Below are 26,579 nucleotides of genomic sequence, written 5' to 3' on the forward strand. Positions count from 1 at the left end.
TTTAGTTTCCCGTTTTGCATACTCTTTGAAGTTTTGTTCCCTTGGTAGGAATGGAGTGCAAACCTTGCATTTTCATGGCAAAATTGAGCTAAATTGATCAAATTCAATGACCAAGCATCAAAAGGAAGACAATGCTAGAATGCCTATGTAGGAAATAAAGTAGCTTGGGCAATGATGAAAGGATCCTTGCATCCCCAACAAGATCCCCGAGGATTGTTGAGGAAAGAAAAGAAGAGAAGTGACTGACAAGGAATGCGAGCATCTCCCTGCCCAGGACGAGCATCTCCCTGCTACAATCCGAGCGTCCCGATGCCAAGATGCTCGTCTTGTGGCCATATGATCTGAGCGTCCCTCCCACAATCCGCTCGGATCCCCATACAGAACCAACCGTCCCTGCTGCCTAGACGCTCGGGACGAGCATATTCCTTTGAGACCACCAAAACGGAGATGAGCATCTCCTTGGAGAGGAGCACTTCCTCAACATTTCTTAAGGGTCTTAATAGTCATTTAAGCCCTTAGTAACCCTAGTCTTTTTACTTAATCTCTTGTATAAATACCCTATTGTACTACATAGATTAGCATGTCATCTTAATTGGATCTTAATCTTATCTTATCAAGTCCTAATACTCTCTTAATCTTGTAATCAATTCTTAATTTAGTATTAATACAAATCTCATTTCTTCATCATTACTTAATTTCTCTATTGTTCATCATTTATTTTGGGTAATTAGAAGATTAGTTGGGTTTGTTTGGAGGATTGACAACCTTCTATCAATCATCAAGTACTTCTATTATTATTTGCTTTATTATTTTGGAATCATCTTTATAGGTATAATTTTCTCTTAATCCTTTTTAATTACTGTTTATCATCTTCATTTGTTCATCATGTTTTGCCTTGCTAGTATGATTGACAACCTTGTTAGCATGTTAAACTTGATAATGAGTGAGTAGTTTCCTTAACTAGGGTTAATGGGGAATTTGGGAAAACCAACATAGGGATTGATTCATGCTTAATCTAATATGTTTTCATAATTAATTTGCTTGCTTGTTGTGATTTCAACTTATGCACATGTTATGTTTGATGAAATGCGAGACTATGAATCCTTTCATTTTTACCCATCACTTACCTTTTAAATGAGACTTGTAAGACATAAACCAACTCGAGTCTCATTAGACCATGCATATAGTTGGATAGGGAGGATTAAGTCGACTTATAGGTGTTATACAATCTAATCAATTCGGCTCCGGGACCCAAACCTTCTTAGGGATTATAAGATATACACTAACTCGATCCCATCACAAAAATAATTACTTGCATCTAGTAGGAAACATGTTTGTATGATCAAATCCCATGAATCCCCTATGAACCCATGACACCCTAGTGCCTTTAATCAATTGTTTACATCTCATTTTAATCATCTTGCTTGCTTTCATTATTTTGTTGGCATTGTTATTTAGTTTAGTTGATCTCCTACCTCAACCCAAATTGTGACACCCTTAGACATAACAATTTGCAATCGAAAATCCTACATCAATACCCGTCCGTTGGGATCCGACCTTTACTTACCTCTTTGCTAAAAGTAGAGTAGTTTGTGAAGTTATAAATATTGTTTTGGTATAGGTAACTCTTAACGACAAGTAACCGAAATCCATACACCGACCACTACCACATACATACAAATCACTCAAAACCCTCAAAATCACCCAATTAGGGTTTTAATGAGACTCAACCAAATGCTATAAAAATTATACATGGAACTTACTCTTGACACGATGATCACAAAGAACAAGATGATCTGACTCTCCTAACCTTGGAGATTTGCTAATGATGCGATGAATCAACTTATGTAACTTCTTTATCTCAATTTAGGTTTTTAGAATGATAAAGAGGTTTAAGAAAAGTGACATAACTCATTATATATTAATCTCGCATCATTAACAAAATCCGTCAAAACTCAGCCCGTAAACTGCCTTACTCGATCACTTACTCGATCGCGTAAGGCACTTACTCGATCGAGTGCCCCCTACTCGATTGAGTACCCAACTTACTCGATCGAGTGCCCTACAGGCAGACTACTGTTTTGCGTCAAAAACTACTTACTCGACAGAGTAAGTCCCACTCGATAGAGTACCCAAAGATATAGAAAACCGTAGTATTACAGTCTTCCCTCCTTAAAAGGAACTTCGTCCTCGAAGTTCAACCCATACATAAAAACAAACATACTAACTCGATTAAGACACAACAAGGCAACTACGAACTCAAAATAAAACCCCAACCTATAACACATGAGCTCTTAACACCAACTATAATACCCCGTAGTTTAGTGAAGTTTATATAACTAATTTATGTAATTCGAATAATTGATTATGACGGTTATAATTAATATTTGTGAATAAGACGAAATGATATAATAAAATAATAGAATAATAGAGTAACGGTCATACTGGTAATTGGGTAATAATAATAAATAGTAATAATAATAATAATAATAATAATAATAATAATAATAATAATAATAATAATAATAATAATAATAATAATAATAATAATAATAATAATAATAATAATAATAATAATAATAATAATAATAATAATAATAATAATAATAATAATAATAATAATAATAATAATAATAATAATAATAATAATAATAATAATAATAATAATAATATGGTAATTACGTATTTTTCCTAATTGATTTCCATATAACCTTAACCTACCTATATAAATAGATAACAAACCTACAACAATAGACCTTATTTATCATAAAAACACAAGTAATTCACATAAGAGAAAAAGTGAAAAGAGAAGGAAGAACTAGCAGCTGTGTGATCGTCACAAGGTAATTTTCTAATCGTCTCATAACATACTCGCCTTAAGACTAATATAACTCGTTAATTAGACCACCGTATGACTTTCCTTGACCGTGACTTTGGACGTGGACCACCAGGGAGTTGATCGGACCTTCGTTTGACCATCGTTAACCGTCAGGGATGGAGTAATTATTGGGTTTTCGTCGGGTGGTTTGTGGTATTACACCGTGAGTCTTGCACAATTCGAACCTTTGTCTCGCCTGAATTGGGACCAGACCTGAGTTGGCTGGGTCCTGGGTAGTTAGTCGACCCTAATGGCGGGGTTGGGATGGCTATAGGTGGTGGTTTGGGTGGCGCCTCGCCGGAAATTTGAAAGGGATTTGGTCGTTGGGTAAAGCCACGGTTTATACGGTTTTGACCACCGTTTACTCACATGGAGACCTGACCGGATCTAGGGTTGGCACCAGGGTGGTTAGTCGACCATAGTGGTGGCTCTAGGGTGGTTGGAGGTTGCTTTTGTGTGGGTGGTTGCCGCAGTTTTGCAAAAAGGGGAAAACATGGGAAGTTTTGATGCTTGTGGTTGTTGTTGGTGTCGTGGGTGTTGATATAGAGGGTGGTAAGGTTGCGGCGTGATATGGTGATCGTTTGGTGGTTAGGGCAGGTGTCTGAACCTTGGCTAGGCTGTTGTCGGTGGTGGTTAAGTTGGGTGTGGTGGATGGTTTCAACCGTTATGTATAGGTGGTATGGTTGGTAGTTTCGTGAGGTGTAGGTGTTGCTCAGGTCGTTGTGTGGAGGCTTCAGGGGGTGTACCGGGTGAGGGCGGTGCTAGTCAGGGAGGTGGGTGGCCCACGGTGGAGGCGGTGTAATGACGGGCTGCCGAGAGGTGTCTGTAGGTGTGTGTGTGTGGGTGTAGGGGAATACGTAGGTTTGTGACTTAGTATTTTTATTATATAATGGGGGTTGGGTTTTAGTTTTAAGACGGGTGTAATTCATTAGTTAATATTTGTGAGTCGGTTTTTTAAGTTGGGTTTGACTCGGATTTGTATTAGAGTCGGGTTTTAATATCGTGGACGTTAATTAATAGTAATAATTAATTAATTTGGATAATGAATATAATTTATAATTATTAAATAATAATGTAAGGTAATAATAAATAATTTAATTATAATTTTTTGTGAGGTGACGGGTTGTGAAGAAATTATAATCGCGTCGGATTGCTTTAATTATTTGGATTTCTTGAGATGTTTAATTGGAATTGCTTATCAGGTAGGGATAAATCCTACTCAACTCTTACTTGATAATATTTGGTTTGTTGGATGGCTTATACTAAAGTGAATTGATCATATGAGAATTGTGTTGGTTGATATCATTGAAATTGTTGGAAGGGAGAATTATATTGTATATGTTGATTATATTTTGGTGGAGTATTGTTGTAGTATTAACCGATTTATTCTGGCAGACATTACTGATAATAATGTGGAGTGGTTGAACAGATTTATTCTGGCAGACGATATTTATCGTGTTTACTCGAGGCAGGCCCTAGATTGGTCTGCAGGCGATCTGATGGATATTACTCAACTATATGTTGAGGCAGACATTACCTTTTGGTAATGTAGTGTGTGTTTATTCACCTTCGGGTTGAGGCTGCCCCGGCCAGGGATTGGCGGGATGATTAGTGTAACGAGTAGAACTTGGCTTAAGTGTGCTAAGTAAAAGGATGGAGCACGTTGTCAGGGGGTTGTGCAATGTTAAAAGGAAATTGGATTGTTATCATATTTTTCTGTTGTTAGTATTTATTCCTACTCAACCTCGCGGTTGACATTGTATTTGTGAACACCTGCGGTGAACCATTTTATGGAGAGTAGATTTGACAGGTACTAAAAATTAGCTGACTCGGGAGCATTGGGATGAGAGCTTGATTTGGACCATAGTTGAAGTCTAGATCACATAGAATAATTATATCACTTTATTTATTTCCGCTGCAAGTTGTAATTATTTTTATATTAAGTTTTAGTTGGTTAAGTTGTAATAAACATGTATTCATTAAAGTTTTAATTTAAAGTACTTTGGTATTGTTGTACTTTGTTATTCACTACCTCGGGAAACCGAGATGGTAACAGTCCTATTTATTTGGGAATGTCTAGCTAAAGGCTCCTGAATAAATGGGGGAGTTACAAAGTAGTATCAGTGCAAAACGATCCTCAGGCCTAACCAATGAATATAATTATGAATTAGGATGTGTCTAATAAAATGAACCCGGGAAGAAACTGATAGGAGCCCACTTAAGTCTTGGGAAGAGTTAGGGGCCCCCTCACACCAAACTTCTGGCCCTTCCAGTTTTGAACCGGGAACCTTGAGAGAATACTTGAGAGTGTGGGGTAATTTAAAATGAATATAGTATATTTCTCTTAGGAATTTTGTTTGGTTGCGTATTGTTGTCATTAATGGTTGCGGTTACGGGGGCGTAACCTTATTTTACGGAGGAGGGGTGTGACATGATTTCTTTTAAATATTATTATAAGCATGTTGATATGAGGAAGTATGTTGGCATTTATGTGGAAGGTGTGAATATGATTAAGCAGGTGAAGAATTAATTGTTGTGTGGAATTGTGAAGAATGCGATTTTGGTTGATTTCATAAGATTTTTACCCTTGCTTGTTTTGGCTGCTATTTCCTGCCTGTTTAAAATTCTTATACGAGATTTTTATGTGTGATACCCTTGTGTGTTAGCTTTCATGTGCCACTGGTCTCATGATTAAATGATATACGGTTTTATTGGACAGTGGTCAAAATATTCCTGTATAGTGATGTTTTCGCGCCATGTTTTTGTAAAAATTATCATTTAAACACTACTTAATGATTTATTATAATTCTAACTTCACTGTTTAATATACTCATGTAAGTTTTCAAATTGTTAAGCCACGTCGCAATTTAAAATTTTGACAATTTATGGTGATTTTTACAAATTGACCTAAGTTTCTGACAAGTTGCTGTAAAGTTTTTGTTTCGACCAAGTAGTTTGTAAAATGCATTATAAATCGATCCTATGAGTTTTTGACTTGATTCTTTTTCTCATGGCTTACTAACTCTCTTTATTTTCTAAAAAGTATAAGTTCTCAAGAAGTGATTACGTTATTATTTATCTATGATTTTTGGAAGTTGTAACATGTTTTCCTTATCTTTGAAAATATAAGTTGTGCTAAAATTTCTAAAGAATTGTTTCTTATTTCTTTCACCTTGGCATTTTGATGTTGTAATTTTGTGAAGTAAAATAACATGTCTAGTGATATGCGGAATTTGTTTCCCAAAACCTATATATATGTTCACTTTAAATGCATCCATGTTTAAGTTAGATATCATTATTAAGAAAAGATTAATTAATTAAATAGTTATGCGTATTTTGTTATAGATTATTATTTAGTCTGGCAATGTATTCGTCGATAGCTAAAGTAATAAGTTGACATTTAAATAAATATTAGTTCAAGTATCTTATATGATTAGTTTTGCTATTTAGAAGTAAATCAAAGATTTTGTTATTCATTACTTGGAGTTGTGTTGGAAAATAATAGTTGCCTTATGTTACATTGTGTGTTCCTTATTTTATGGCCTTACAACAATGATTTGGTTATCTCTATTGTTTGATATTCTGAACTTCGAGGACGAAGTTTATTTTTAGGGGGAAGGAATGTAATACTACGAATATTTTGAGTTATTGTTGTGTTACCTTGTGATAAGATTGGAGTGATTGATAATCGTAAAATGCTTAATTGTGTTGGACGGTGCTTAGTTATGAGGATGTTATAAGTGTTGTGGTAGTAGTTGTTGCCGAACTTCGGGACGAAGTTCATTTTAAGGGGGTAAGACTGCAATACCCCGTAGTTTAGTGAAGTTTAGATAACTAATTTATGTAATTCGAATAGATGATTATGACGGTTATAATTAATAATTATGAATAAGACTGAATGATATAATAAAATAATAGAATAATAGAGTAACGGTCATAATGGTAATTAGGTAATAATAGTAATAGTAATAATAATAATAATAATAATAATAATAATAATAATAATAATAATAATAATAATAATAATAATAATAATAATAATAATAATATGGTAATTACGTATTTTTCCTAATTGATTTCCATATAACCTTAACCTACCTATATAAATAGAAAACAAACCTACAACAATAAACCTTATTTATCATAAAAACACAAGTAATTCACATAAGAGAAAAAGTAAAAAGAGAAGGAAGAACTAGCAGCTGTGAGATCGTCACAAGGTAATTTTCTAATCGTCTCATAACATACTCGCCTTAAGACTAATATAACTCGTTAATTAGACCACCGTATGAATTGCCTTGACCGTGACCTTGGACGTGGACCACCAGGGAGTTGATCGGACCTTCGTTTGACCATCGTTGACCGTCAGGGGTGGAGTAATTATTTGGTTTTCGTCGGGTGGTTTGTGGTATTACACCGTGAGTCTTGCACAATTCGAACCTTTGTCTCGCCTGAATTGGGACCAGACCTGGGTTGGCCGGGTCATGGGTGGTTAGTTGACCCTAATGGCGGGATTGGGATGGCTATAAGTGGTGGTTTGGGTGGCGCCTCGCCGGAAATTAGAAAGGGATTTGGTCGTTGGGTAAAGCCACGGTTTATACGGTTTTGACCACCGTTTACTCACTTGGAGACCTGACCGGATCTAGGGTTGGTACCAGGGTGGTGAGTCGACCATAGTGGTGGCTCTAGGGTGGTTGGAGGTTGCTCTTGGTGTGGGTGGTTGCCGGAGTTTCGCAAAAAGGGGAAAACAGGGGAAGTTTTGGTGCTTGTGGTTGTTGTTGGTGTCGTGGGTGTTGATATAGAGGGTGGTAAGATTGGGGCGTGAGATGGTGATAGTGTGGTGGTTAGGGCAGGTGTCTGAACCTTGGCTAGGCTGTTGTCGGTGGTGGTTATGTTGGGTGTGGTGGATGGTTTCAACCGTTATGTATAGGTGGTATGGTTGGTAGTGTCGTGAGGTGTAGGTGTTGCTCAGGTCGTTGTGTGGTGGCTTCAGGGGGTGTGCCGGGTGAGGGTGGTGCTAGTCAGGGAGGTGGGTGGCCCACGGTGGAGGCGGTGTAATGACGGGCTGCCAAGAGGTGTCTGTAGGTGTGTATGTGGGTGTAGGGGAATACGTAGGTTTGTGACTTAGTATTTTTATTATATAATGGGGGTTGGGTTTTAGTTTTAAGACGGGTGTAATTAATTAGTTAATATTTGTGAGTCGGGTTTTTAAGTTGGGTTTGACTCGGGTTTGTATTTGAGTCGGGTTTTAATATTGTGGACCTTAATTAATAGTAATAATTAATTAATTTGGATAATGAATTTAATTTATAATTATTAAATAATAATGGAAGGTAATAATAAATAATTTAACTATAATATTTTGTTAGGTGACGGTTTGTGAGGAAATTATAATCACGTCACATTGCTTTAATTAATTGGATTGCTTGAGCTGTTTAATTGGAATTGCTTATCAGGTAGGGATAAATCCTACTCAACTCTTACTTGATAATATTTGGTTTGTTGAATGGCTTATACTAAAGTGAATTGATCATATGAGAATTGTGTTGGTTGATATCATTGAAATTGTTGGAAGGGAGAATTATATTGTATATGTTTATTATATTGTGGTGGAGTATTGTTGTAGTATTAACAGATTTATTCTGGCAGACATTACTGATAGTAATGTGGAGTGGTTGACCAGATTTATTCTGGCAGACATTACTGAGTCTGCAGGCCATCTGATGGATATTACTCAACTATATGTTGAGGCAGACATTACCTTTTGGTAATGTAGTGTGTGTTTACTCACCTTCGGGTTGAGGCTGCCCCGGCCAGGGATTGGCGGGATGATTAGTGTAACGAGTAGAACTTGGCTTAAGTGTGCTAAGTAAAAGGATGGAGCACATTTTCAGGGGGTTGTGCAATGTTAAAAGGAAATTGGATTGTTATCATATGTTTCTGTTGTTAGTATTTATTCCTACTCAACCTCGCGGTTGACAGAGTATTCGTGAACACCTGCGGTGAACCGTTTTATGGGGAGCAGATTTGACAGGTACTAAAGATTAGCTGACTCGGGAGCATTGGGATGAGAGCTTGACTTAGACCATAGTTGAAGTCTAGATCACATAGAATAATTATATCACTTTATTTATTTCTGCTGCGAGTTGTAATTATTTTTATGTTAAGTTTTAGTTGGTTAAGTTTTTTTTTTGGTGAAATGTGAGTATAATATATATCAAAATATCAAATATACATAGGTAGTTTTTAGGCTAATACAACCAAAACAATCTATCACTCAACTAGACTCATTCTTTTAAGCCATTCCAAATCATCTAACGTCATTTGCAACCTTTCTCTGCCTCGAACCCGAGCTCTCATCTCCACTATAACAGTCTTGGCCACACGTTCAGGGCATAACAGGATCTTCTCATTCCAACACTTGTTTCTTTGATGCCATATCTGATAAAGCAAACTCAACATCAGAGCAATCTGAATTCCCTTTTGCAGCACAGAACCAGTTCTCTGCATACACCAGTTCAGCACCTCACTCTCAGGATAGTCCCATCTAGTCTGTTTGTTCACCTCCCTAACTACCCTTTTGCTGTAAACACACTCACAGAAGAGATGTTCAGTGGTTTCTTCAGCTAGGGCACATATACAACATTTATTCTCAATGTCCACTCCAAACCCAAATAGCTTTGATGTTGTGCTTAGTGCATTATGTGCTATAAGCCAACCCATAAACTGATGCTTTGGGATTACCCACCCATTCCAGACTGCCTTATACCTGTTAACCTTAGGCCTATTCCCCTTGAACCACTCATAGCTTCCAGCAGGTGTATACCCATCAGTTTGCACACTCCATTTGCCATTGTTATAACTTGCCACCATCTCCTCTTTGATTTTGCAAATTCTTCTCCACACCCAGCTTGAATTCATGCTAGGTTTATAGTCCATCCAGTCCTAGCCTTTAAGGTTGTTGTTATGCACCCAGTGTACCCAAATGGAATCCCTGTTTACAGTCACCCAGTCAACTAGTCTCCCAACCATAGCCTTATTCCAGCTCTCCTAATCTTTAATACCCAGTCCTCCCTCTTCCTTTGATCTGCAAATGGTATCCCAACCAACCAAGGGAATCCTCCTGTAATCAGCACTATTGTCCCATAAGAAGTTCCTGCACACTGCCTCAATCCTCTTAATCACTCCGTTAGGCAAAACAAACATTGACGCCCAGTAAGAGTGCAAAGAGTTGAGGACACTGCTCACTATTACCAACCTGCCACCATAAGAAAAATTTCTTGCTCCATACCCATGGATACGAGAGCAAATTTTGTCCACTAAACATTCACAATCTTGTTTTTTAAGCCTTGTGGTTTGAATAGGCATGCCAAGATATTTGAAAGGAATTTGCCCTTCAATAAACCCTGAAACCTGCAGAATTTCATGCTTAAGCTGCTCTGGAACATTTCTAAAGAAAGCACTTGACTTTGATGCACTCACCTTCAATCCAGATGCCTTAGAGAATGTTGAGAAAGCTTGCAATAACAGCATCATTGATTTAACATCCCCTTTGCTGAAAAGGAGGACATCATCGGCAAACATCAAGCAATTCAGTTTTTGTTTTTTGCAAAGTGGATGGTACTTAAACTCATATTTTGAAGCTGCATAATGCAAAGTACGGGTCAAATACTCCATGCATAGTGTAAATGATACCCGTCGTGAGGTGTCAAAAATAAATTTATAATTTCCAACTACAACTATAGCTAGCGGCAGTCGGGTCGAACCACAGAGAGGCAGATGTAAATTCTAGTTGTTTAAATTCAGTCTAAGGTAACAAAAAGGTGGGGGGTTTGATTGGATTGGTCTTATAGCTAATGAGCGATAAAATAAAGTAAACTAAGCAAATAGAGGAAATCAAAAATAAAAGGAGGTACTAGGATGGTCGGTTCGTTATAGTTTCGGCGGCAGCATACTAAACAGGTCTAAATCAAACACATGAGGCGGGAAATAAAGAGGTCCTCTCGGTCCACTCTTAACAAATAGCATCTTTCGATCTCGCTATAGGTCCCTAATATCACTAATACTAACTTTCGTCCTAAAAAGTGACTAACGGTCTAAACTTTACCTATCTTTCGATCTCAGCATAGTTTAGTCATTTTAATTGGTGATCTAACAATTGTCCCTATCTTTCGATCTAATGGGTCAGTCATAAATTAAGTATCTAACTGGTCGCATGCATTCGATTCGTTAAATACATCATTAAAATCAATTAAAACGAAAGGTAACCTCACGTGGTCGGTCGATCGACCGGGTAAGGCGATCGATCGACACGCGATCGATCAATTTAATACTACGCCGCCTACGCCATAACTCCCCTACATCCTAGCACAAACTATTTAGCTACTCATGTCAGGTGATAACAGCAATAATACTAGGGCATAAAAGTACTGAATTCATAATTAAAGCGGTAGGACAAACAATTAACATGCAACAATAAAACGGTTTCGGGAATCTAACTAGCAATTCTATACTAATAACGAAATAGAAGTGAATTGAAATAGGGCAGAAGAATACCGAGAATAGCAGAAGAATGATTAAGAACAAGAGCGAAAATTCCAATGCTAACAATATTCCAAACCCTAATAAAACTTAATGTTACTGTGTAAAAGCTTGATAAAAATCGGATCCCTAAAACTGGTGTTCTAAGTTACGTTATATAGCAAACATACGTAACTTTTATTTCCAAAACCTAAACTCAATGGGCTTGCGCTTCCTCGGTCTTTTAATTCTCGTCTGGGATAGCAGATTGGTCGATCGATCGAGCATGGCGGTCGATCGACCGATCTTCGATATATCTGATAGCTTCGGAACCCGCAGTTGGTCGATCGACCGATAGTAGTGGTCTATCGATTTGCTTGATCTGCTACTTGACTTCTATAATCTCGTGGATTTGTCTTTTGTGCCTTGAATTGCGCACCAAGCTCGTTCCTCGGGTGAATACTTCACGTCATATGCAATGCAGGATACTCGGGGACGGATTTAGCTCGATTTCCGCTGGATTCTTCACATTTCTGCAATAATGTACAAAAATACGGAAGTAGACGGAAATAGGGGGAAATGTAGCATAAACTACATGAATGAGCTCTGAAATGCGTGTAAAATGGGATGTAAAACATCATATAAAAGACACGCATCAAACTTCCCCAAACCAAACCCTTGCTTGTCCCCAAGCAAGAACTAGACTCGATCTAATGACCTAATGGAACGAGTTCAATCTCAGAGCGAAATGCAACATGTAAAGCCTAAACCAATTTAATGCACAACCAACAATCGATTAGCAAATGAATCATGCAAACGAGTTATGGAGCCGTTAAAACTACTGAACCGTCAACTGTAGAGACTCATCAAATTGGACTCTCACGGGTCGCTCAAATCACTCATATGCACAGGTGAATATAAGATAGAGAGAATTCATTTTGTAAAGACTCTCACCTAACTACGACCTATAAGAACATGCCTGCAATATAATATGAAAGCAATCTCTACAACCGTACATACGCATTTCAACCAACAAGAGACCATGACACATGCTGAGGTATATATGTGGATATGTGAGGTGTGGGTAAGAAGAGGCAAAACATTTATGGAAAAGTGGAGGTACAGGTGATCAAGCTAGTACCGAAACGGAACCATATGGCAATATCCAACTTCTTGCTCAAAAAAAACCAATGAAACGGTGCTATAGCAAGCACAAATCTCACAATCTCCAGGTATAAAAGTAATCAACTAACTCCCCATAAAATATGAATAATACATGGGAGCAAAAATCGCCAAAAGATAAGGATTTGAATTATGCGAATTGATTCTTTCTCTCGAACCTCAGTCGATCGTCCTATGATGACAGCCGATCGACTGCACGAACTGTATATAACTCTTTCTTTTTTTTTTTTCTTTTTTTTCGAATCATTTTTTCATTTTTTTTTTCTTTTCAACTTTGTTTCTTTCCTTCCTTTATTTTATCTTCCCAATAACGTCTCAACAGAGCATATGCCACCAAAAATGAGTAACAACCCCAAGAATACAGACTACTAGCTTGACAAAGGACATGCTAAATGTAGGATGTAGTAAATGGGACAAAAAAGGATATTTTTGGCAGTGTGGAGTTCTTGGGCAAAAATGAGAAAAGGAAACCTCTACCACATGTGTCAACTAACCACAGACCGAATGCATGCAGGTATTAAGCAGATTAAGTTCATATTTATGCACATTTATGTGACATGCCTCATAAGGAGTACTACTCACATTCCTAAATAAACCGGTCATAGATGTCACTAGTTATAGGCTCTAATTCTCAGAAATATGATGTAGTTTGCCAATTTTCTAAGTCAAGTCTCAAATCCAGCAAATAATTAACGAAAACTCGTAGATATGCTTTTATACGATTCTACCAATAACATGTTAATCAAGCAAGGCTCAGGCAAAACAGGTGCAAAATGCAATATCATCCTTGAAATACTACCGTTCCGACTCGACCTATATGCTAAAATAGACGTGCATTGTATGGAAATTTTTGAAAATTTTCAATTTTTTTTGAATTTTTTGAATATAAGAATGAAATAAACAATGCAAAACAGAATGTAAACGTGAATGTAAGCAAATGATATGCGACGCAAAACCCTTCCCCAAACCAAATCGCACAATGTCCCCATTGTGCAAAATCATGTAATGAAGAAAAGATAAATGGGAATTTGCGGGAAAATAAATAAAAATGACATGAAGTGAAAATCGGGAACTTACAAGACTTTAAGCGCAGCAAAGGAAACCTCCCCAAACCAGCGTTAGCTAGGAGGTTTCAAAGAGCCAATGATGCTACTAAAAGGTACCTGAAAGACAAATAAAACCCACGCATAAAATCGAGAAGACAATTTTTGAAGCGGTAAAATTGTGCACAATTGAGAAAATAGAAGAAAAAAATAATTGGACGGAAAATAAAGTGGAGTAGAAAACTCCCTTAAGTCCGCATATCGACCAAACACAGCAAGGGAGAGGTCGTGAATAGGTACAACAGCGTCCTTGGTCGATCGACTAAGGACGGCAGTCGATCGACCAATGTGTCAGGAACAGTAGCTCCTAGAAAGTGCAACTCAGTCGATCGACCAACGTAACCAGTCGATCGACTGAAAATACTGTTGTACTCCTTATTTCTTCGTATTTGCTCAATAACTTGAGCTAATGGGGTCTAAAAACCTGCAAGTGCACAATAATACGCGCCCAAAATTGCGCAAAACCCAAAATAAAGTCTCAAACGCATAAAATCCTAAGTAAGCAAAATAAAATGCGAAGTTTCGCGCACACAAAAGCAATAAAAAGTGTCTAACAAAAGCAAATAAAATGTAGTTTATAAAGAGTTCGATCAACTAATAGTTGATCAAGAACGGCCACGGAATGGCCCACTTTGTCGGCTTCTGGCTACTAGAGGTAGCCTCAACGGTGCTTATCTTAGCAGCTGCACCCTTCTTAGCTTCCACGTCCGTATGGCTCAACGGATCAACACTCTCATCATCTCCCCAGTCAAGGATCTCTTCGGGCTTGTCGGAATCTAGATCAGACTCTCTGGCTTTGACCGGCTCGTCATTAACTACCTCATCAATTCCATAGCTCAGGCAACCAAGACCTCCTCTTTGAATGATCGGCTTCTTTACAGTTGGAGCAACTTGCAGCACTTCCTTCCCCAAACCAGCTCCTGCAGCATCTAAAACAACAGATTCTTCCTCCTTTTTGCTCCCAGTCTGGGGCGGAGAGGTTAACACAGAAGTAGTAATAGAGACAGGCAATTCAGGAAGCACAAAGTACGATTTCTTTTTAGAAACCGTATTACAAGTCACAGGCCACATGGGGTCCTTTTTCATAGCAGGTTGGGCAAAGACAATAGAATGCTCTCCCACTTTGAAAGTCAAGGTTCCTAGACCGACATCTATGACTGCACCAGCAGTGTGCAGAAATGGCCTACCCAAAATAATGGGAATATGGGCATCCTCAGGCATGTCAAGTACCACGAAGTCGACGGGGAAGAAGAACTTCCCTATTTGGACATGGATGTCCTCTAAGACTCCTATTGGCTGGACCGCAGATCGGTCAGTCATCTCATCTTGTCATATCATCACATCGAACCTAGTCAATTTGAGCTTCCTAGCTAGACTCAAAGGCATGACGCTTATACTAGCTCCTAAGTCACATAATGCCTTCTCAATAGAGAAGGTACCTATATTGCAAGGAACAGAAAAGCTACCCGGGTCCTCTAGCTTGTGAGGTGCAGTGTGAGACAAGTAAGAGCATGACTCTTTAGTTAATGCGACAGTATGAACATGTTCAAGTGACTTTTTCTTTGACAAGAGTTGTTTCATGAATTTAGTGTAGGCTGGCACTTGATTAACTAACTCAAGGAAGGGTACTTGTACATTCAAGCTACGAATAACTTTTTCAAACTTACTGAAAGATACCTGTTCCTTTGTCGGCACTAGTCTCTCCTGAAATGGGGCTGTAAGAAGTACCTTAGCCCTCTCCTCTAAGTTGCGCATGCCGACATCCGTGGACTTAGGCTGGAAGTCCACTGCTTTCTCCTTGTTAAAGCTCGAACCCTCCTCAGACCGTCTCAAATGTGAGCCATTAACCGTCATCGGATCGAACTTCGGAATCGAGATGGACCCATCAGCACTCGGGTTTGGCCCTAACACCTTCGGAGCTATCGTGCCCCCAAACAAATAGTCCCTTAAGTTATCGGGCATCGGAGGACGAACAATCTCGCTTATCGGATGATCTTGGTCGATCGACCACTATCCTCGATCGATCGACCGAGGTGTACGATTCCGAAAGTCTGCTGTAACTCGCGTATCAGTCGATCGACCGGGTGTATCAGTCGATCGACTGATATACCTGGTAGACGTCTTTTTCTTTGAATTATTCGTTACAACCTTCTTTTGACTCGGATCCGCCTCATTCTTTTCAACAGCGTCCTCGACCATGGCAAGCCCCTCCAGGGTGGACCCACTCCTCAACGTGATGGCGTTTAGGGTCTCCTTTTGGTCGGTTTGAGTCGGTAAGTGTCCCGGAGCTCGAGTGGTACTCTTACTAGCCAATTGAGCAATTTGGCTCTCTAGTAGCTTCATCCCGGCCTCTCTTGCTTGGGACTCCTTCAAAGAACAAGTTCTTGAACTCAAAAAATCGAACCATGGGATTGTTGTTGCTTTCTTTGCTGCGCACATAAAGAGGTTTTTGAAATTGTTGTTGCTTTTGATGAGGGGGCACATAGGGTTGCTGCTGCGGAGGTGGAGTTGGATTTAGGACATTCTGGCTACTCCACCTCAGGTTGGGATGAACATTAGGCTCATAGTAGGTGTTTGTCTGCCTATAATGTTGAAAGACAGCACAAGACTCAAATGGACTAGGACAATTCTTCGAAACGTGTCCTTCAGCTCCGCACCTTTCACAGACGAAAGGACCGTCTAACACAGCATTTACTTGGTAAATAACCCCCTTTGAAGCTCCTACTAGTTCATACTTGTCAAATCTCGCAGTGAGAGCTTCAAGTGCGGCTACGAAGGAGATTCGGCGCTCCTCCTTTGATTCCCTCCGAATTCCCATACTCGGCCTTGTGGGTGGCTAGATCATCAATGATCTTCCACCCCTTGGTTTCTCCCAAATTCTCAAGAAATCGGCCACTTTGGGTGCAAAGATCCAAAATAGCCCTCTGATCGTCATACAGCCCATTATAGAACTGATTGCACAAGCTCCATTTTTCGAACCCATGGTGCCGTATGGTTCGCACCAACTTCTTAAAACGGACCCATGCTTCGTGGAAGTTCTCGTCCGGCCCTTGTTTGAAGCTAGTGATTTGAGCTCTAATTGCATTGGTCTTTGAGGCGGAAAAATATTTCTTGTAGAATGCCAAAGCCAATGAATTCCAATCGGTGATCCCATGAACGGCTCGGTCCAGATCTCTATACCACTCCCTTGCAGCATCAGGAAGGGAGAAGATAAACATAGTCTCCTTGATCTGGTCTTGGGTCACGCCGGTTGGTGGGGGTATGGAACAACAATAATCAATAAATGTCTCCATATGCTTAGCTGCATCTTCATTTGCAGCTCCCCCGAACTGGTTTCTCTCGACCATATTAATGTATGAAGGCTTTGGTTCGAACTTCCTGTCATCTCCTGGTAATTCGAACCCCTTATATAAATTTTCAGCTGTCGGCTCAGAATGACTAGCTATACTCGCTTCCTCAGCCATGACTGGAATTTCTGGAGAAGTGACTGTCTCGGCTGAAGAAGTGGAAACGGGTGAAGAATGTGGGTCTTCCTCGAACAGCTCGTTCTCGTGATAGCTTGACAGAGTACTCAACTCTTCTTCTGTCGGTAATACCCTTTGTGATCGTCTCAACTCGCGCATAGATTTCTCTATCTCAGGATTGAATGGTACTAGTTCACCACCCTGTGACCTGCGCATAAGAAGAAACTACAAAAAGAGTATAAGAAAAGTTTAAGGAACAGAAGTCCCTTAAACTAAGAAAGACTAAAATTTAAACAACTAAAATTAGAACTATTTCCTCCCCGGCAACGCCGCCAAAATTTGATACCCGTCGTGAGGTGTCAAAAATAAATTTATAATTTCCAACTACAACTATAGCTAGCGGCAGTCGGGTCGAACCACAGAGAGGCAGATGTAAATTCTAGTTGTTTAAATTCAGTCTAAGGTAACAAAAAGGTGGGGGGTTTGATTGGATTGGTCTTATAGCTAATGAGCAATAAAATAAAGTAAACTAAGCAAATAGAGGAAATCAAAAATAAAAGGAGGTACTAGGATGGTCGGTTCGTTATAGTTTCGGCGGCAGCATACTAAACAGGTCTAAATCAAACACATGAGGCGGGAAATAAAGAGGTCCTCTCGGTCCACTCTTAACAAATAGCATCTTTCGATCTCGCTATAGGTCCCTAATATCACTAATACTAACTTTCGTCCTAAAAAGTGACTAACGGTCTAAACTTTACCTATCTTTCGATCTCAGCATAGTTTAGTCATTTTAATTGGTGATCTAACAACTGTCCCTATCTTTCGATCTAATGGGTCAGTCATAAATTAAGCATCTAACTGGTCGCATGCATTCGATTCGTTAAATACATCATTAAAATCAATTAAAACGAAAGGTAACCTCACGTGGTCAGTCGATCGACCGGGTAAGGCAGTCGATCGACTAACATGCGATTCAGTCCAATTTAATACTACGCCGCCTACGCCATAACTCCCCTACATCCTAGCACAAACTATTTAGCTACTCATGCTGAAGGTGATAACAGCAATAATACTAGGGCATAAAAGTACTGAATTCATAATTAAAGCGGTAGGACAAACAATTAACATGCAACAATAAAACGGTTTCGGGAATCTAACAAGAAATTCTATACTAATAACGAAATAGAAGTGAATTGAAATAGGGCAGAAGAATACCGAGAATAGCAGAAGAATGATTAAGAACAAGAGCGAAAATTCCAATGCTAACAATATTCCAAACCCTAATAAAACTTAATGTTACTGTGTAAAAGCTTGATAAAAATCGGATCCCTAAAACTAGTGTTCTAAGTTACGTTATATAGCAAACATACGTAACTTTTATTTCCAAAACCTAAAATCAATGGGCTTGCGCTTCCTCAGTCTTTTAATTCTCGTCTGGGATAGCAGATTGGTCGATCGACTGAGCATGGCGGTCGATCGACTGATCTTCAGTATACAGTAGCTTCTGGAACCCGCAGGTTGGTCGATCGACTGATAGTAGTGGTCGACCGACTGCTTGAGCTGCTACTTGACTTCTATAATCTCGTGGATTTGTCTTTTGGGCCTTGTATTGCGCACCAAGCTCGTTCCTCGGGTGAATACTTCATGTCATATGCAATGCAGGATACTCGGGGACGGATTTAGCTCGATTTCCGCTGGATTCTTCACATTTCTGCAATAATGTACAAAAATACGGAAGTAGACGGAAATAGGGGGAAATGTAGCATAAACTACATGAATGAGCTCTGAAATGCGTGTAAAATGGGATGTAAAACATCATATAAAAGACACGCATCAGTAAATATAAAGGGGGACAAAGGATTCCCTTGCCTAAGCCCCCTCTTGCCATGAAAATATCCAAACATCTCTCCATTGACAGACAAGGAATAGGTTGCAGTAGTTATACACTGAATAATCATGGACTTGAACTCAGAAGGGAAGTTAAGAGCATCAAGGAGTTGTCTCACAAAATACCACTCCACTGTAGCATAGGCCTTCTGTAAATCAATCTTGAACATACACCTTAGGGATGCATGTGGCCTTTCATACAATCTAATCAAGTCTTGGCATATAAGGATGTTCTCCTGAATGCTTCTATTTTGTATGAAGGCACCTTGGTTCTGCCCAACAATTTGTGGCAAGACAAGGACGCTCGGATCCTGGCACAAGATCCCATCCTCTTGCTTAAAGACCTACGATCTATGTTATACTCTTTATTCTTACTTATTTGGTCATCGTTCTTTCCTCCTCTTCATACTAGTCCATCCAAGATCGTCAACAAGCTTCCGAATATGTGCGAGAGACGGGAATTCCGTCTCATTATCTTCTTTCCTACAAGACATATACAATGCAATAGGAAAGCAAAATAGGAAGGAATTTGACGGATAAAATGGTCATGAAATGCTATATTAGTATGCAAAATAGGTTCAATTAGGGGACTAAATGTGCGCCATTAAGAGTTACATCAAACATCCCCAAACTGAACCTTTACTCGTCCTGAGTAAAGAGGTGACTAAAACTATGACCTTTATTTATACTAATCTAGTAATATAGCCGATGTGAGACAATTAGCGGGTCTGACTCTGCCCCTTCAACTCACAACAAGACATATATGAGGTAAGATGACTTCTTGCAAGGCAATGTGAGGCTTGCCAAAATGGTAATACATCCAAGCATTTAAGCACAAAAAATAAGTAATGGATGCATCTACAAAAGAATAGCCACTTTCCTCATCTAAGTAATGGATGCAATCTAAGGGTACACACTCCAATGTAGATATCATTTCTCTAAGCTACTAAGTCTAAGAGGATACCAACAAATCCCCTCCAAGTTGTGTCAAACTAGGGTACCTTTGTCCACAATTGCTAAATGCTTTCGTCAAGAGTAGACTCCCTATGGTGTTAGAAACACTGTAGGATCGCGGAATTCCCTCTCTTGCCTAGACAAGAAGAAGGGTCGTCCCCTCTCCACCATGAAACAAAATAGGATCAATGGATAAAAAAAAAGGATTCAAAGTATATGAGTTTCACATTTGTAGTTTGCTTTTGTATTGTTATTCCCCCCAATTTCTTGTGGTATTTGACTTTTGAGAACATTTCTTTGCCATTTCTTTTGATGTTTGGCATATTGATACATGGCACTTTTTTTCAATCTTTTTCAATCTTTGCATTTTTGAACATTTTTCAAAGTAACCCCATTTTGTAGCAAGGGTACTTTTATTGAAGCTTAGGACTCTATTTTTGCACTCCTCTTTTCTTTGATACAATTTGTGCAAACTTTTTTATTTTCATTTTGGTACTTGAACTCAATTTGGAGATTTTTGTGCCCATTCCCTTTTTATTGGAAAAATATGATGATAGATGTGTAAGAATGGTCTCATGGTTTCAAATGTCACCTTGGAATAAACGGTAGCCAAGGAGTTATCACATTACAAGGTACTCTTGACTAGGCCTTAGTCCATGGGTCAAAAGATACTAGTATGACACATCCTAGGGTGTCTTGAGGGTATTCTAGCAAACAAAGTCTCAAGGAGAAAAATTATCTACAAGGGCCTTATATACACTTGTCAAGCTTCCAAAATACGCAATTTCACAAAATTTTCTAACCATGCAACTACATGCCATGATGCAACTAGCATATATACAATCCTAATGCATATGCTTCTATCAACTATTATGCCATATAATCTAGATGCAACTCCTAACAACACATAAGGTACACAAATCGCAACAATAAAATACACACATCCTCCTTGACATGTAAGCCCATCCTCCTCATATGAAAAAGAAATGGAAGGGAAATAGGGATTAAAGCTATTATACCAAGCCGTCTTCATATTCCATTGCTAATTCCTCAAATGAAGTGTTGTATCCATGTGAGAAGAGGACAAAAAACACAAGTATATACAATTCTACACTACTAAATTAAAGAACATGTTTTTGGTTTTTGAAATTTTCAAATTTTTATGGATTTTGTTTTTATGAAATTAAAAGACATGTTTTTCGAATTTTTTGAATTTTTTGAAATTTTTCAATTTTTTTTTTTTTTTTTTTTTTTTTTTGTATTTTGCAATATAAATTCCCATCCCCCTCACCTTATTTTGGACATTGTCCTCAATGTACATGTTGGAGTAGGAATGAAAAAGAAAGTACATGTTTTTTGGATTTTTGAATTTATGGAAATAGATGCAATGATATGAATGAATGCATGCTCTAACTAAATGCAATTTTATATGACATATATAACAAATGGTTGCAATCTACACTATACTAGATGATGCATGCTCTCTATTAAACTATGGTCACCTATGATCAAACCTCCCAAACCGATTTAAGCACTATTTCTAGTGTAGAAAGGAATAGGTTTGGTCATTAATGACTATGTATGAATTCTAGTCTATATGCACTAACTACATGAATCATGTGAGATATAATACAATGCAAACTAATCTAATCATGTGAGATATATTACAATGCAACTATACTATATGAACTAACTAATGCGAATGCAATGTGAAATATAATACAAGTGCAAGTGAGGTGTAAACTAAATGCAAGATAATTGAAAATGCAATGCAACTATACATAAGAGATAGGGAGAAAGAGTATCATACGAATGGAGGTGGTGTGGTTAAACACCGCTAGCCATCCTACTCATCATCATCATCATCATCATCGCGGTATCGACGTTCGCTCAATCCTCCTTGGTTATATCCTTCTCCTTGGTTAGAGAATCCCCCACTTTGGTCTCCAAGATTCCCTCCTTGGTTGCTATAGTTAGGGAACAAAAGAATTGGATGAGCCCAAGATGGATGGGGGCCTCTAGGGTTGATGTACCCTTGTTGAGCCATGTTATAGTAGGAGGGGTATTGGGCGAAGTAGTTGTCAACCCTCCCATTGTATACTCCAAGATCAACATTTTGCATGAGTTACAATCAATCATTCATGTTTGGAGCTCGTGGATCTTGAGAAGTGAATGGTACGTGTTGTGTTGGGTAGGGTGGAATGGGTATATAGGATGGTGGTGCGGCACCCCATTCCGGAAACTCGCGAGGTCGATGAGGTGCTTCTTCTCTTGGCAGTGGGTTGTCATAGATCTCTATGGGGAGTAGGTAGCTTGGCCTTGGGGAATATTGGCTCAAGCGGGGCTCGGTGGGTGGTATGTTCCATCTCCTTAGAATAAGTGATGAACAACCCTTGGTGAACCACTCTACACTTCCAGCCTTATTGTAGGTACACCACCGGTGGTGGTGGAAGATATCATCCTCATCGATCAAAGTGCTCCCCTTAAGCTTTTCATAGCTTCCATTAATGCATCAAGGAATGGTGAGGAGTAGTTACTTGGGCTTCCTTCATTTGGGTAATTTGAATTACCAACTCCTCACCATGGGTAACAATGCTTTGAAGAACATTATCCCTATTTTGGCTCTCCTCTAGAAATTATTTGAAGAAATTTTGTTGATCTTCTATCATTTGGAGAACCACATTTTGAATGTCAAAGTTTGGCTCATCTTCTTTTTGTGTGTGGGTGTGAAAATGGTCATATTGTGGCATTTAGCATTGGTTGTGATATGGGTCTTGGGTGGGTGGTTGTTGTAGGTATTGGATGTGGTGATTTTGGTGGGGAAAGTTGGGGTAGTAGTTAGGATTTTCATTGTATGAGTAGTAAGGTAGGTTTGTGTTGACTTGCTCCTCAAATCCCCATACCCATTGTAGTCATACTCAAAAGATCCACCACATACTCTATGTACCAAGTCTTGGGTCATCATCATAGCCAAGATGAAGATACAACTACTAACATGGAAACTACAATAAAACGGTAAAAACGACCTTGAGGAACAAGTTCCTCAAGATTAAAGCACAATTAAAATAGACAAACAAGTAAGAACTTAATCCCATAACACCGTCCCCGGCAACGGCGCCATTTTGATGTAGAATTTTTGTCACACGCCCAATCAAACATATTTATATTTCTCAACAAACAACAAGTTAGTGGTTAAGTCGAGGTCGATCCACGGGACGGTGTGCTTTGGGTTCTAAGTCTATCTATCTATCTCAATTTATTCTAGTGTCACAATTGATTTGGGTTTGTAGTTATGTTCTAAACTAATGAAAGCAATGAAGTACAACAAGCAATAAATTAAGAGATGTAAATAATTAATAAAGATACTAGGATGTCATGGGTTCATAGGGGATTCATGGGAGTAGATCATACAAACATGTTCTCAATTAGAAGCAAGCACTTATTGTTGTGAAGGGATTGAGTTAGTGTATATCTTACAATCCCTAGGAAGATTTAAGTCCCGGAGCCGAATCATCTAGATTGTACAACACCTACAAGTCGACTTAGTCTCCTCCTATTCAACTCTATGCATGGTCTAATGAGGCTCGAGTTGGTTTATGTCTTACAAGCCTCATTGAAAGGATAGGAGAGTGGGTAAAAAATACAAGGATTCATAGGCTCAAATTTCATCAAACATAACATGTGCATAGGTTGAAATCACATGAATCAAGCAAATTAATTATGAAAATATATTAGATTAAGCATAGATCAATTCCCATGTTTGTTTCCCCTAATTCCCCACTAATCCTAGTTAAGTAACTACTCACTTATTATCATAGAAGACATGTTATCAATGGTGTCAATCATTACAACAAGTATAAACATGATAAGAAAGTGAGGAAATAAACAATAAAGTGTAAAGAGTAAAGAGATTATACCAAAATTAAGATGAATAATTGGAAAGGAAAGAATAATAGAAGAAAACTTGATTCATTGATGAAGAGGTGTCAATTCTCCAATAATAACCCAATAATCTTCAAATTACCTAATAATAATAAGCTCGAACAATAAATAAGGAAAGATTAATGTGGAATGATTGAGATTAGTCTATTCTAATCTACTCCTAATCTAATCTAAGAAAGGTTTTTGCCTCCACTCCGAGGGCTTAGTCTCTTGATTATTACAAACGGAATATATATAGTGGTACATCATTAGGTTAAGCAAGGGTAGATTAGTAAATAACAATGCTAAGTGTTGAATAGAGAATTGCAAGTCCCGAGGGAAATGCGCAGATCAAGCTGCTACTCCCACCACGATCCGCTCGACCTAAACTGGTGCATGGCTAGTCTGTTTGGAGATCCGCTCGTCCCGTGCAGGAGTCGCTCGAATCATGACTGTGCAATCCGCTCGTCCCGTGCCAAGGATGCTTGGATCCTGGCACAGGATCCCATCCTCTTGCTTAAAGACCTACGATTTATGTTATACTCTTTATTCTTACTTCTTTTGTCATCGTTCTTGCCTCCTCTCCATACTAGTCCATCCAAGATCGTCAACAAGATTCCGAATATGCGCGAGAAATGGGAATTCCGTCTCATTATCTTCATTCCTACAAGACATATACAATGAAATAGGAAAGCAAAATAGGAAGGAATTTGACGGATAAAATGGTCATGAAATGCTATATTAGTATGCAAAATAGGTTCAATTAGGGGACTAAATATGCGCCATTAAGAGTCACATCAGTCCTAAAGTCACGAACTCGCCCTACAAATTTGAACCGGTCACTATGGGGTGTCATGGGATCAATAATTGCTTATTATTGCTTATATGCATAAGTTGGTGAAAGTGTATGATGGATGTTGTTGTGGAAAAGATGAAAATAATTGTTGTATGATAACATGATTTGTGGTTAAGCATGTTTATATGACGAAAGTAAATTTATAATGTGGCGTTTCTAGTAACATGTGAATAGGAGTTGTAATGTAATACATGTTATTGGTTTCGCATAAAGTTATAAAGTTAAAAGCATGCGTGTAGTGTAGCATAGTCAACATAGCTCGATCGAGTGGGGGAAAATCGATCGAGTAGGTTGGACTCGATCGAGTGGGCTGAGCTCGATCGAGTGGGTATATGTATACGTTGGGAAGTAGCTACTGTTTTGTGCAACTCGATCGAGTGGCTAGTACTCGACCGAGTACATTTGTGACTCGATCGAGTACGTCTTATGACAGTTCTGGCCAGGTTCTGGAGTTGGGGTACTCGATCGAGTTGGTGGCTTACTCGATCGAGTGACTCCTACTCGATCGAGTGTGTCTTGTTACTCGATCGAGTAAGTTCTGCGCGGGTTATTTTTTCTTTGAGTCGTAGGCTATGTGCTTACATTTATCTCCCTTTTATAGCTCAAAGATATGCCGCCAAAGAGATCAGCGTTGTACGTTAGGGCTCAAGATATGAGTGTTGACGAGATCGTCAAGATGCTTGAGCATCAGGACGCGTTTACCAAAACCCTCAAGAAGATGGGGAAAGATAAGGAGGTCGGGGTAGACTTTGGAAAGATAAGCATCACCATATCTCGCTTCAGCCCCACTACCTATGTGGGTACATGTGCGCCGATTTTGATCGACAACTGGCACCGGGAGATGGAGAATATCTTGGGAGTGGTACACTGTTCGGAAGAGTTTAAGGTGGAACAAGCTGCATTCTACCTGAGAGATTCAGCTGGGGAATGGTGGGAGAGGGTATAGGATAGCGCCTTAGACATCTAAAGGAAGCAGGGTCAGACTGCAATATCGTGGTCTGAGTTCAAGAGGGCTATGAGGCAGGAGTTTGTACCGGAGCATGTTCGCAGCAAACTCCATGATGAGTTTGATTATTTCAAGATGACCGGGGATATGACGGTGACCGAGTACTACCATAACTTCAACGAAAAGGCCAGATATGTTGAGGATATGGGGCTAAATCAGGAGAATTTAGCACTTCGTTTTGAGAAGGGGTTGACTTATCAGATTACGGAGAAGCTACCGACGGGGACTCTTACCGATATGAAAGAAGCCTATGAGAGGGCTGGATGGGCTGAGAGGTTAGTTGAGATGGCCAAGGAACACAAAAAGAATGGTTCTGAAAAGAGAAAGGCTGAGAGTGATGGTGGTGCCCAATCTAGCTACAAGAGGGGTAACCACAACCAGGTAAGGGCTTATTCTTCGGGATCGGGCTTTAGTGGAGTATCTTCCTACGGGCGTGGCCGTGGTAGTAGCAGCAGTAGTTGGGGTATCTCATGTTTTAACAGTGGCGGTATTCGTCACAATAGACATGAGTGTACTAGTGCAATGGGGAGAGGTTTTCATAGACCGTCACATGGGAGCTTTTCACAGGGACCGACGTAGAGCTATGCTAGCAACCGACTAGCTGGGTCTTGGAACAACCAAGGAGGGCAGAGTAACAAAAACGGTGGGTTCAATTGCAGGCTAGAATAGACTGTTACCAAAAGAAAGTTTCTTTGAGAGGTCCAAAGGGGGCTAGTATGTCTTAACGTGGGTTTTTTTTATCAATCCCAAAGTCAAAGTGATTGCAGCGGTGACCTTAATGTCTTATTTGAGGAAGGGGTGTCCTTTG

At 39.1% G+C, this 26,579-nt stretch overlaps 1 protein-coding gene across 1 annotated transcript; it reads right to left on the reverse strand.

The window, feature by feature from the left end:
• Positions 1–9,151: 9,151 nt before the first annotated feature.
• Positions 9,152–9,799, reverse strand: LOC141627522 (uncharacterized). Its single transcript, XM_074440764.1, has one exon. The coding sequence runs from the start codon at positions 9,797–9,799 to the stop codon at positions 9,152–9,154; it is 648 nt and encodes a 215-aa protein (XP_074296865.1).
• Between the last annotated feature and the right edge of the window lie 16,780 nt (positions 9,800–26,579).

The sequence above is a fragment of the Silene latifolia genome, chromosome Y (assembly GCF_048544455.1).
Source record: "Silene latifolia isolate original U9 population chromosome Y, ASM4854445v1, whole genome shotgun sequence".
Classification (NCBI taxonomy): Eukaryota; Viridiplantae; Streptophyta; class Magnoliopsida; order Caryophyllales; family Caryophyllaceae; genus Silene; species Silene latifolia.

Excerpts from the sequence above, each read along its gene's own strand:
- LOC141627522 (XM_074440764.1), bottom strand. The coding sequence starts at position 9,799 with ATGAATTCAAGCTGGGTGTGGAGAAGAATTTGCAAAATCAAAGAGGAG.